Source organism: Myxocyprinus asiaticus, chromosome 46 (genome assembly GCF_019703515.2).
Source record: "Myxocyprinus asiaticus isolate MX2 ecotype Aquarium Trade chromosome 46, UBuf_Myxa_2, whole genome shotgun sequence".
In the NCBI taxonomy this organism is placed as follows: Eukaryota; Metazoa; Chordata; class Actinopteri; order Cypriniformes; family Catostomidae; genus Myxocyprinus; species Myxocyprinus asiaticus.
In genome coordinates this window covers 4,292,549-4,305,598 of record NC_059389.1, presented here as the reverse complement: position 1 = coordinate 4,305,598, position 13,050 = coordinate 4,292,549, and the positions used below count along the sequence as shown (strand labels likewise).

General features: G+C 37.6%; 1 protein-coding gene across 1 annotated transcript in view; it reads left to right on the top strand.

The window, feature by feature from the left end:
* syt7a (synaptotagmin VIIa) overlaps nucleotides 1-13,050 on the top strand; it is a 144,293-nt gene that overhangs the window by 108,740 nt on the left and 22,503 nt on the right. Inside the window, exon 7 of the mRNA XM_051689313.1 lies at nucleotides 7,368-7,484. Within this exon, the coding sequence (XP_051545273.1) occupies nucleotides 7,368-7,484 (117 nt within the window). The remainder of the gene's footprint in view (nucleotides 1-7,367; nucleotides 7,485-13,050) is intronic.

Genomic DNA, 13,050 nt, shown 5'->3' with positions numbered 1-13,050 from the left:
ATAATAGAGCTCTTACAACATACTAAATCTGAAAATGTTCTGCGTGCCTCTTCTTGCTCTGTCCTCGTGTCTGTTTCCTGCACCTCTGTCTCTTTCCTCACTCATCTATCTCCAGCCTCTGTCAGACCCTCGTTCTGTCTGTCACACTATATTTCAGCCCCGCAGCGGGATATCACCCCCCTCCCTCAGTGTTCTGCACTGATCTGCTGTATCACAGTATATGGGTTTGATCGCAGCTGAATATTGCCTCTTGTACTGCCTGTCTCAGCTGGTTTAAATGTGCCACACTTTGGGAGCCTAGAGGACTGCTGGAGATGTGGTAACAGGATGTGCATTATGCATGTGTGTGTTAGCACTTGCGTGTGTTTGAGTGTGTGTGTATGTTCATGAATGTTTGCATGTGTTCAGGGTTCATTTTTATGCAGCTTTTTTTTTATTTTTTATAATTTATATTTAGTCAATATTTTATAATGTCATATTTATTAATGTGAAAAAATTTTACTCTGACTAAAATGGCATGTATATATTAGTTGACGGTAATGTGCAAAATGACAAAAACATATATTCTGTTTTTGTTATTGTTGAAAAAAAAAACAGTAATATGTTGATGATAACACTGCACATGCTTGTTTGACTCTCCTTTGTGTTAAAGGAAATTTTAAAACTTCAAATTCTGTCATAATTTATTCATTGTCATGTTGTTCCAAACCCATATGACTTTCTTGCTACTGTGAAAAAGTGTTTTGATCAAAAAGTACCATAAAAGTAGTCCATACGACTCGTGCACTATTAGCTTTGTGTGATTGTTTTGTGTTAGAAACAGACCAAAATTTAAGTCTTAATTTGATGAAAATCTTCCCCTCTGTCACAGCTTTCAAATCTCATTAGCACATGCACATGTTCAAACTTGTCACGACCCGTTCGGTTACGATACATGCAAGAACCAAATGCGTATGGCATGCGCAAATGAGATTTAAGAGCTTTGGTGGAGTGAATAACGACTTATATTTCGCTCTGTTCCTCACAAATACAGGGTTTGTCCTGGGTCAAAAATGGTCTTTGGTGGTGCATGGTAAAAGGTCATCAACGAGCACAATCTTTTTTCTTTTTTTTACATAACAGACCTTTTTCACGCTCCTGGTTTTGAAACGCGGAAGTAAACGTTTGCAGGGTAAACTCCGACAGCGGTGAATGGGAGATCACAGCAAATATTATTTTCACTTACCCATTTGCTACAAGACCAAAAGAAAAATCCACTATTATGTTTGAACGACTTTCCAGAAGAGGAAAAAATAATGCAAGATGCCAAATGTACTGTCACTCTCTCAGCAGCTGTAATAGAAACCCCCTCGCAGCTGTGGTAATTCATTTTTTAAAACTAATTCCAGGGTAATATAACACAAAGCATAATGTTTTAAATTTACACTCAATATTTAACAATATTTAAAAGATTTACGCTGCTAAATAAGGCAGAAACGCGTCATCACAGTCTGTGAAAAAGGTCTAAAGTTTACATAATTTTTCACACAATATTTATCATACAGTACTAACAATAGTATTACTGTTTAGAATGACTAGGTTGACTAGCCATTTGAGAGGTTTGAATTGCACCATAGTTCTTTAAAGTCTTAAATTAAAATGGGTCGCATAAGTTTTGTGGTTTGTGCCGCGATATCAAGATTGCGCAAGTGATTCTGTGTGGTGGCTCACGCGACACATGAAATCAGGCTTCAATCGCACGTTTATACACACTGAAATTTAGTTTGGCCGGCAGCCGGAACATTTTCAATGCAGGAAAAACCTTGAAATTACTTTCGTACAGCTTTAGAATGTATACTGAAAAAAAAAAACATTTTGTAGTGAAGTAAATATAGCAGAAAAGATAAACTACTTTCTACATTGAATAAGTTAAAGCATGAACCTGAAAATATTAAGTATATTCTACATTTGTACTCAATTCAAACATGTAACAATCAGTGCTCTAGCTTAAAAGTAAACATTATTAATGACTGCTTGTTATCTTTACAATGCTTCATCATGTATCAGTTAGAGGTAGATCGATATATCAGTTTTACCGATTAATCGGTGCCGATAGTTGCTTTTTGGAACTATCGGTTATCGGCAAAAATCTGTCGATAGTTGCCGATAGTTTTTTCATAATTTACTCATTTAAAAATAAGAGTCCTCGGTGTGTTTCGGGCTTGTTTATACTTAAAAGTCCTGCGTTATGTACCAAATCTTACATTTTTCTAGTTATTATTAGGATTTTTGTTGAACAAAAAAGTGCGTCTGGAATTTTATTCATTTTGAACTCTTCGTCTTTGCCCGCCATAATAAAGAATAAGAATTTGTAAATGTTTTTTTACATTCTATAATTACATTTAAAAAATATCAGCCGATCAATCAGTTATTGGCCTTTCCCACCACCTTAGTTATCGGTATCGGCAAAATCCACTATCGGTCGACCTCATGTATCAATCCTAAAGTAGAAAACCTTGTCATATTTATTCGCTAATTTTATGAGTTTCACAAGTAAATAAAATAAGTACATTTTACGTAACTTTTTGAAGCTGGTGCTCCCAGCATGCACCGGGCTTAAATAATTAATGAGCTTGTATGGTTTCACTGTTTGCAAGATTATTTACACCGTTTTTATTGTTGATTTTGTTGTTACGTTTGGTAACTTCTTGTTTTGTGAAGTCTGAAATACATTTTCTACTCAAAATTACCTGTTCATGATTAAAACATTTTTTTTTTTTAATCTGTTGATTGTTACCGTTATGGTGTTTTGTGCACCGTGTTCATCTTATTGCTGTTACCAGTAATGCAAGGTGATGTTGTCTCATATACTACATGCATTGCGCTTTCTTGTGGAAGGATTTTATATGTCATGTGGTACATGATTAAACGTGTTTATAAGGAAAGTTCAAAATGTGAAATGTTTTTATAAAATGTTATTTAAATGTTATTCGTTTAAGTACATTAGATTGTAAGCAAAAGTTACTGTATTAACTGAAATGTTTATTAAATTTACCCACTCGTTTTAATCATTATGTCATGAATTTAAGTAGATTTTACTTAATTTTCTTACCATTAAGATTTGCTTAGAAAAACGGTGTGCAAAAACTTGCTAAATAAAAATTATGTAAATCTTACTAGTCTTTCTTTCAATGTAGCACACGAGATGTATGGACTAAATTTATGGTTCTTCTATGGTACTCTTGATTTCTTTCTGGAGTCCCAATAAATCGCTATATGCTTTCATTGTACAGAAAAGAGCAGCTTGTAGAATCTTCAAAACATCTCCTTTTGTGTTCCAAGTCATGCAGGTTTGGAGCGACATGAAGGTGAGTAAATGTGAACCATTCCTTTAGTCATTTACTATGTGTCTTCCTCCAGTTGTTTTTACACTTATTTCTAAACGAGGCCGTTTACTTGAGAGGGTGGCTTAAAAACAAAGCCTCAGAACTCGGAGAATTGCATGAGTTATTGAGCGCACAGGACTGCAGACTATCAACCGGGTGCGGAACATAACAACAGGATGACAGAGGCCACAGGTCTTCAATAGGTGCTCTGGTTGCTTTTAGATAATAGCACTTAACTCAGTCTCTGTAAATCTCTCCGCCTGCTACTGCATGACCTGTAGAAGAGGGGGGTCAGGTCATAGCTCAAATGACAATTAACACGACTGTTACATCATCTAATTTCCTAAGATTATCCACACGCAAACAAACTGCAAATCACCGTGATTGATGGATTTTATGGTTCTCAAGTGATGTAACATGGTTGAATTTGTAAACCTGTCTCTGTTCTGTGTATGCGACATTTGACTCTGTTGTGACGCATTTAATTGAATTAGAATAGACACTTTCAGAATGGGGTCGGTGCGAGAGAAGAGCTGTAATTTTCACATTTAAACGCAGCTATTCATTGACAAATAGCTAGGTGTCTTCACACGCTGCTAGGTCAACAGCTTTTTACTAAAGGCTTGAAAATGACTTTCCCCTCAAAGGCTGCAGAAAATTTTCTATGAATGCCGTTACGGCAGTGAAACCTGTGCCATGCGATCTTTACATCCTCATATTTCAGATGCACTGCATTTATTTGATACATGTTCTTCTTCCTGTGACTGCATTTCTGTTCTGCTATTTACCATTCTCTCGGTTATCCATTTTGTTCAATGATTAAAGGAATAGTTCACCCAAAAATGAAAATTGGCTGATAATTTACTCGCCCTCAGGCCATCCAAGATGTATATGACCTTCTTTCTTCATCAGAACAGGATTTAAGATTTTTAGGAACGTATCCCAGGTTTTTAGCTTCCTCCAATGCAAGTGAATGGACACCAATTTTTGACGGTCCAAAAAGCATATTTAGTCAGCATCAAAGTAATCCACACGACTCCAGCCGATCAAGTAATGTCTTCTGAAGTTAAGCGACACACTTGTGTGAAAAACAAATCGCTAATTACAACGTTTTTAACTTTAAATTGGCACTCCCGCCTGCTCTCTGAAACTGTTTGAATTGATCTAACTCTCGCGTGAAGTACGCGAGAACATCTAAGAACTTCTGAATTCTCACGTGAACGCGCCAACGTAATGACGTCACACGACAGCGACCTGAGGCATTGAGTGTTTACAGGAAGCAATTTTTTTAAGTTAATTAAGACTGAATTAGCGATTTGTTTTTCACACAAGTGTATCGATACAACTTGTGGTTTGAGTTGATTCTAAATTTGATTTATGGTCTAACTTTTTGATTAAGCATAATCTCTATGTGAAAACATCCACACATAATTTTTTTGTATTTTTTATTTGCATACTGTGCACAGTAAATGTTTCTGTAACTCAGCTAGTAGAGTATTGCGCAAGAAACGTCAAGGCCATGAGAACATATACTGCATATACATACTACATACTGCATAAAATAGTACAAGTAGAGAGGCAGTATGCCATTCTGAACATGCCTTTGTTCAGTTTAAGCTGGGTGGACTTAATGTTTCATTTCAGTTGCTTTAAAGGGGATGTCATTGAAACACATGCATGGCCTTGGGCCTGACATAGAGACACAGAAAAAAAAGAACAAGAAAGGGTGGGAGAGAGAGGGAGAGAGGAAGCAGAATGGTGTAATTGAGGGTTGTTGTGTGTTATCAGTGGTCAGCAACAGTCCTGTGAACATCCCTGAACAGATCTCGTCCGGCTCTCACCGGAAAAGTACCTCGTTTTATTGCTTTGACAATAACGAATCCTGTATGTTGTGTTTGTGCGAGTGCCAAAGAGTGTGTTATATGTGTGTAGTTGCACCAGGATCTATTTTTTGCAGCCATTAAATTCTGAAAGGTAAAAATAGCCGGAGTGTGCCAAAATGGAAGGAAACTCAGGAGAATATGAAGACACGGATGGGTTTACAGCGAGAGAGAGAGAGAGAGAAAAGTAGGATGAGAAGTGTATTAAAACCAGAGAAGAGTATTAAAACCAATTTAAAGAGAAGAGAGTGAAGGAAAGTAAATTTAGGATGGGAGATTTTAATACCATGTACAATGTGTAAAGGATAAGAGGTTAGGACTTATAGGAATATTTCACTCAAAAATTAAAATTCTGAAAATGTACTCATACTTGTGTTGTTCCAAACCCCAAATAAATGCTGTTATTTTGTCCGTGGAACACAAAAGTTTGACATTTTTAAGGTTCTTTACGCAGTTCTTTTCCACTGGGGCCGTCAAGAAAAAACAAACAAAATAACAAATACAGCACCATAAAAGTACTCTATATGACTTGACTAGATTTTAAAGCTGAAGTATGTAATTTCTGCACCACTAGCGTCACCAAAGGAATGGTAAAAACAAACATTGTTTATTGCTGTTGTTCGAACAAGCTGATAGTCCCGCCCCCAACTCACGCCATTGGTCGAGTTTCTTCAGACTGGTCGCTCAAAACAAACAGAGGAATTTTCATAGTGCCACACAGACACAGTGTTTACACTTCAAGAAAATTTACCTATGAATGGCTTACTTATAGTTGTCTCTGCATATTAAGCTGGGATATGAGAAAATATTTTAATACCGAAGAAGTTGACTTCAGCTTTAAGTCTTCTGATAGCCTCGTGTAAGGAACAGGCCAAAATGTAAGAAGTTATTCACTGATAATCTTCCCTCCACTAAAGCTCTGAAATCTCATTTGTGCTTGCGTTCAGATTCAAAAACGGTGCCTAGACTTGATGCACCATGTTTGATATAATTTACCCCAAAATGACTAAAAAACTGAACGCCAGTTCAAATATGTGGAATGAAGAATTAGACTTGCGAGCTGCAGTGGAGGGGAAGGTTTTCCGTTAATAACTACATTTCGGTTAGTTCCTCACATAAAACTATCGAATGGCTTCAGAAGAGTCAGAATATAGCACATAAGTCATGACTTTTATTGTGTTTTATGGTCTTCTTTGGAGCTTGAAAGCTGCGTTGCATGGAAAATTGTTTTATGGGAATTCTTGAAAAAAATAACTGTAATACAGGTTTGGAATAACATGGTGGCGAGTAAATAATAAGACAATTACTGAACTATTCCTTTAAGATAAGAAGAGAGGGAGAATGGAGAGACGATGGCTTTCAAAAACTGTTGAAGATGTAAGAATAGCAGGATATTAGAGAGAAGTTTAAGCTCAGAGATGCAAGGATTTGTTAGGGGAGAGAAAATAAAGAATGTAAGAAATACGGGAGAGAAGATGGAGGGTGAGCAGTGACCCAGAAAGCAGAAGCTCAGTCCTGACACCTCACACACACTCCACTCTCAAATAGAAGCAATTAGTCCAGATCTCTCTAACGGGCCTCAATTAAGGCTGCAGAGAGAGGGGGATGAGAGAGAGAGAGAGAGAGAAGGATGAAAACACCATTAAAAAGATGGAGAGAGGGAGACAGGTGGCAACAAGAGGATTCGGACAATATATTGAGATAGACAGCAAATCAAATTGTGATGGGTGACACTGTTTGTGTGGAGTGTTTAAAGGCATGTTCACACCAAGAAGCAGCGATGGGAATTACCAGCATCAAAATTATTCACACCAATCGTTACACAAATTTTCGTCAGGCTCTAAGAAAAAGTAGCATACCTGAACGCGAGTAAAACACATTCTTGTGCTTAGATGCAAGTTAAGCAATTCGTCGGTTCTAAAACAAAATGCAATATCTGCCGTATTCTTGCAGTAGGAGGAATGGGGGTGATATCCAAACGCAACACTCAATGAATAATATCTGCTGCCTACTAACCGTCTCTCATTCTGTTTGTTTCCTCTTATTCTCTCCTTTCTCTCTGCACTTTACTGCTCTCTCTTTCTCCTCTTTCTATGTTTTATGTGTTGTTTTCTTGGTGAAGGGAAGGGAAAATGGTTGTTCTCTCTCTTGCGATTGGATTGGCTGAGCAGGATGACTTTGCCAATCTGCCAGACCTACAGGAAGTACCGCCCAGTCAAGAAACCACCCCGGACAAGAGGTATCTGTCAGAGTGTGTGCGTATACATGTGTGTGTATATATCTGTGTGTGCTAAGGGTAATATTAACCATGGGAGTTTGAGCCATTAGGCATGTTGTAACGTGTGTGCAAGTACGGAGAGATGCATTACATGTTTGACCAACCCACAGCAAGTGCTTGAGCGCCACAGACCACTTTCTGCACTTTAGCCAGTCAACACTGCATTTTGGGTAATACCCAGCCCAGCGTGGCTTTGCCACAGGCTCTGGGGTGGAAGATTCAGATGTAGCAGTGCACAGCTCTCTCTTTCATGTCGTAATGAGAGAACTTCCTGTTTACTGCCATAGGCAGCAACTGAAATTAAACCTTATAAATGACTGATTTGGAACACTCTTCGTAGGCAGCAACTCTGCATGGCATGCGAACCCATGAGAACCGAAAGAAAGACACGACTTTAAATTGATTCCAATAGAGTTTGGTGTTATAGCATACAAAATATTGGTTGAAATAGTCAACTAAAGTAGACAGCTATTTTTATGGATACTTTGCAGTATTGATACAATATAGTAGTATTCATACAATATTATGTAAATATATAAAGTTTTTATTAAATTGAACTATTTTATTGACACTTTTCAGTATTAATGCATAATAGTGCTACAAAACAGTGTTAACAGTGTAGGAGAGATGTGATTCTTAATTGATTCCACTAGTTCAAAGTTTACGTGTTGCAAAACAGCTTAACAAGATCGTCAAGAGAAACAAGAGTTTGACGTTAGCCTGTAGCATTACTCGCAAGATCCGAAATTAAACTCATTATTCCAATAGAGTTTGACGTTAACATTTTGCTAAACAGCACTGCAAGAACCGCAGGAGAAACGTAACTCAAATAATTCTAATAGTTTGACATTAACATGTTGCTAAATAGATTTACTCACAAGATCCACAAGAGAAATGAGACTCAAATAATTCCAACAGTTTGACTTTAATGTGATGCTAACTAGCATTACTTGCAAGATCCACAAGAAAAATGAGACTCAAATAATTCCAATAGAGTTTGACATTAGCATGTAGCGAAACGGCGTTACTCGTGAGATCTGCAAGAGAAACATTACTCAAATAGTTTGACGTTAACATGTTGCTAAATAGCGTTACTCACAAGATTCGAAAGAGAAACATTACTCAAATAGTTTGATGTTAACGTGTTGCTAAATAGCGTTATTCGCAAAATCCACAAGAGAAACATTACTCAAATAATTTGACGTTAACATGTTGCTAAATAGCGTTACTCACAAGATTCGAAAGAGAAACATTACTCAAATAGTTTGATGTTAACGTGTTGCTAAATAGCGTTATTCGCAAAATCCACAAGAGAAACATTACTCAAACAGTTTGACGTTAACATGTAGCGAAATAGCATTACTCGCAAGTTCCGAAAGAGAAACATGACTCAAATAGTTTGACGTTAGCATGTTGCTAAATAGCGTTATTCGCAAGATCCACAAGAGAAACGAGACTCAAATAATTCCAATAGTTTGACGTTAGCGTGTTGCTAAATAGCATTACTCGCAAGATCCACAAGAGAAACGAGACTCAAATAATTCCAATAGTTTGATGTTAACGTGTTGCTAAATAGCATTACTCGCAAGATCCACAAGATAAATGAGACTCAAATAATTCCAATAGAGTTTGATGTTAGCATGTAGCAAACAGAGTTACTCGCAAGATCTGCAAGATAACCATTACTCAAATAGTTTGACGGTAACGTGTTGCTAAATAACGTTACTCGCAAGATCCACAAGAGAAACATTACTCAAATAGTTGAGTAATGTAATAGTTGAGCCGCTTTTCATACCGAGTCCGACAGTCTGAAGGTTTTTTTTTACAGTGTTCAGATTTGTTTTTCGGACTGCGATGAAAACATACTGACCAATGAGAAGACATTTTTGTCAGTCGATGCAGCTGCTCAATCCAGCGTGTTGATGGTGCTAATCAACTGGCAAACACTGACATTGGACTTGCAGCTGATACACACCCATAAATTATATACTTTATATAGTTGCAGTTCATGAACCCTTGGTACTGCACACATAACCCTGTTCTGTTTTTGAAAGTCTTCTTATGGTGTTTTGTCTTAATGTGCATTATTTAATATGTATATCACTGTGCATGTTATATTCTCATGGCATTAAAAATAGCAGCGAGGTTCAGCAATTAGTTTGGACTTAGCTCATAGTGAAATAGCATAAAAAGATTTGTTACATGCAATGTTTTAGACAAAGAATTGCAGAACCACATTGCTATTTTTATTGCAAGGATCATATAAAAAAGTATTGCAATAATTTAAATAAAGAAAAGGCAGAGAGCCAGTATTTTCTTTTATATTATTTTTAGTATATGCATCCTATTTTATACTATTGTTCTTAATGTACATTATTCCACGTGCATTTCTATTACTGTACCATGTGTTATATTATGCAGGCATTATAAAAAGAGAAGTTGGGTTCTGAAGTCCATTTGTAAGATACTCGTAGTTAAATACATGTGCAACTATGAATAGGATATTTATGAAATAGCGCTCTTTACTCATCTCACTCGTATAAAAAACACTGATTATACAACCCGATCTCATGAAAAGTCGTACATAATTTACAAGTTGGTTATTTCGTATGGTCTCGCACGATGTTATTCGCATACACTCGACTTCATCACGTGCAAATTCCCGGATGTCTAATGCGGAATTAAGCGTGAGTTCCATGCACAAGTCGTTAAGGACATACTTATTAATATTATGCCCATTCCCAAACCCCTTATCTAAAATTAACCAATCAGCAGAGTGTGTAAACATGATAGGAAGCTGTTGTGTGTGACAGAAGCAAGTTATTGTCACGTATTAGATGGAAACGATGTCCAGCGACGTCACTGGCTGTAGTGAAAGTCGTAGGAATTCAAACGAGTGCGGTCGCACAATATCATACGAATTAGCCAAATTTAGAAAAGTCGTACGAATCCTGACGATTTCACCGTTAGAGTGTGTTAGATTATATACTCCTCAAAATGCATCAACACAATGGAAAGAACATAATGAAACAGGTATGCCAAATTAGGTAAATAAATGCTTTAACAGCATTCAATATATTAATCTCTAACAGCTGAACAGGACAGGAGACTGGTATGACAAAAGCACCGCAACAGCTCCGCCAAGAGAAACATGACTCAAATTGTTTGACGTTAGCGTGTTGCTAAACAGTGTTACAAGAACCATAGGACAAATGTGGCTCAAATATTTCCAATAGAGTTTGACGTTAGCATGTCACTAAACTAACGACACAATAAAGAATGCATATAGCACTCACAAATATTATATAAAATAGTCAACTTTTAATTAGATGGAATAATGTATTTATTGATTAAATAAATCAGTATCATAATCACAATGCATTCTGGCAAGGGCGTAGATTTGGCTTGAATATTGGGGGGGGGTGGGTAGTTGCAGTGTGAAGAATTTACATGTTTCCACTGATCATAGTATTGCTGTTCAGGTAGGCAGTACACTGGGTTTTGGAACAGAGCTTCAGGAAGATACAAAGCAAGTTAACAAGCTGTACATTCAACTGTATGTCGCTAATAGATAATGAGCTCGTTAATCATTCTAATGAGACACTCACCTGAGGCCAGCAGGGTGTTTCAATGCAATTGGTCGCTGTGTGGGCCAGGGCTCAGCCAATGAAATATGAGATACTGTGTCTTATTTTACGCTAAGATGACAAACTGTTATGACAAACTATCTTTATCGCACATCCTGTGTGTGCATTGTGTACTTCTGCTTTTGTCATTTTTATCCTTGTTTATTTTCATTTTATACCCTGATTTGAACATTCAATCCTTTTATCTCTTTTCTCCTTGTACACATCTCACATGTTTACTCTTTTTCTCTTGTCTTTTATGCTTTGTTGGAATTTATTTTTACCTTCTTGGTATATTTTTGCTTTCTCACTATGTTTCTCATTAGTCTTGCCTTTGCAGAGATTATTTAGCAGAGATGGGCCACTTCTATTTAAATGAATGGGATAAATTGGAACGCTCAACTAAGAAGCTCTGAGCGGCCAACTGTCATTGGATATAGAAAGGAAGTCCCGCCTTACAGTTAGGGTTAGAGCCAATCACCTTTTAGATAGACATCACCTGTCAATCAACTCTAGAATGTGCAGGCGCATTAGCTATACAAGCCAGGAAAATTTCATTTCTTAGCATAATATGAGGTAAAGTATCACGATTTATGATACCAGTATTGCCAGATTTGACTGCTGATTTGAAATCTGTTCTTTGATTGTAATCTTGACCAACCGTTTCGGAGATTTTGGTCTTTTCCCATTCAAGTAGATAGGAGCTGCAATGGCATGACTGGAATTAGCCTCCCGAGAGCATTCCAAAGATGCCCGACAGTGGACTCACTTGCTAGAAAGACTTTGCCTTCCTCAATCAGGTTAAGTTCGTAATGGAATACTAGCATGAATACTATGCAGTATATACTGTATACTACCTACTTTAAAAAAAATTGTTTGACATGCTGAGTGACTCCAGCCAGGTCTCCTAAGCAACCAAATTGGCCCGGTTGCTAGGGAGGGTAGAGTCACATGGGGTAACCTCCTCGTGGTCACTATAATGTGGTTCTCACTCTCGGTGGGGCGTGTGGTGAGTTGTGTGTGGATGCCGCGGAGAACAGCATGAAGCCTCCACACACGCTATGTCTCCACGGTAACACGCTCAACAAGCCACGTGATAAGATGCGCGGATTGACGGTCTCAGATGCGGAGGCAACTGAGATTTGTCCTCTGCCACCTGGATTGAGGCGAGTCACTATGCCACCACGAGGACTTAGAGCGCATTGGGAATTGGGCATTCCGAGTTGGGAGGAAAAAGGGGATAAAAATTTTTTAAAAAAGTACGCAGTCCCTGCTGAAAACAAAAAAACAATGGAAATGGATGGTCTAGCCGGACTAGCTAAAAAGGACAATAATTTTTTAGCTTGTAGAGTTGCTAACTACCATTTCAAAAGCATAGCTTGGCTGAAGTTTAACTAATTTATGAGTTGCTTATAACGTGAAAACTACAGTTTAAAAGTAGCTTCCCCAAACTGATATACTGTATAATACAGTAAAATACTTTTTTTTTGTCAACTTTCCATATGAGTTGTTCTATATCTCTTAGATGTTAAGTATGTTATTTTTTTTGTCTTTCTCTCTCTTTTCTGACTCAAACACTTTTTCTTTTCTCTCACTCTCTGGTTAATTAGGGCCGGAGTAAAATTTAGGCCTTGCCGAATACACACATACACATTCTCACATACACACACACACACACACACACATGCAATTAACTCAGCCTGCAAGAACTAACAGGCTAATAAGGAGAAAGCTCAAGTGAGAGAGAGAGAGACTGAGTTTGAATGGCCAAGCCTTCTAGCTGTTGGCAGCTTCTCCTGGCCCACTGGCTGCTCATGATGGTTTGTGATTACACAGATTGCTGTTTGAATAGGAATCAAACAGGAAGTGCTCAGCATGGGAGTACCAGCGTAACGGCACGC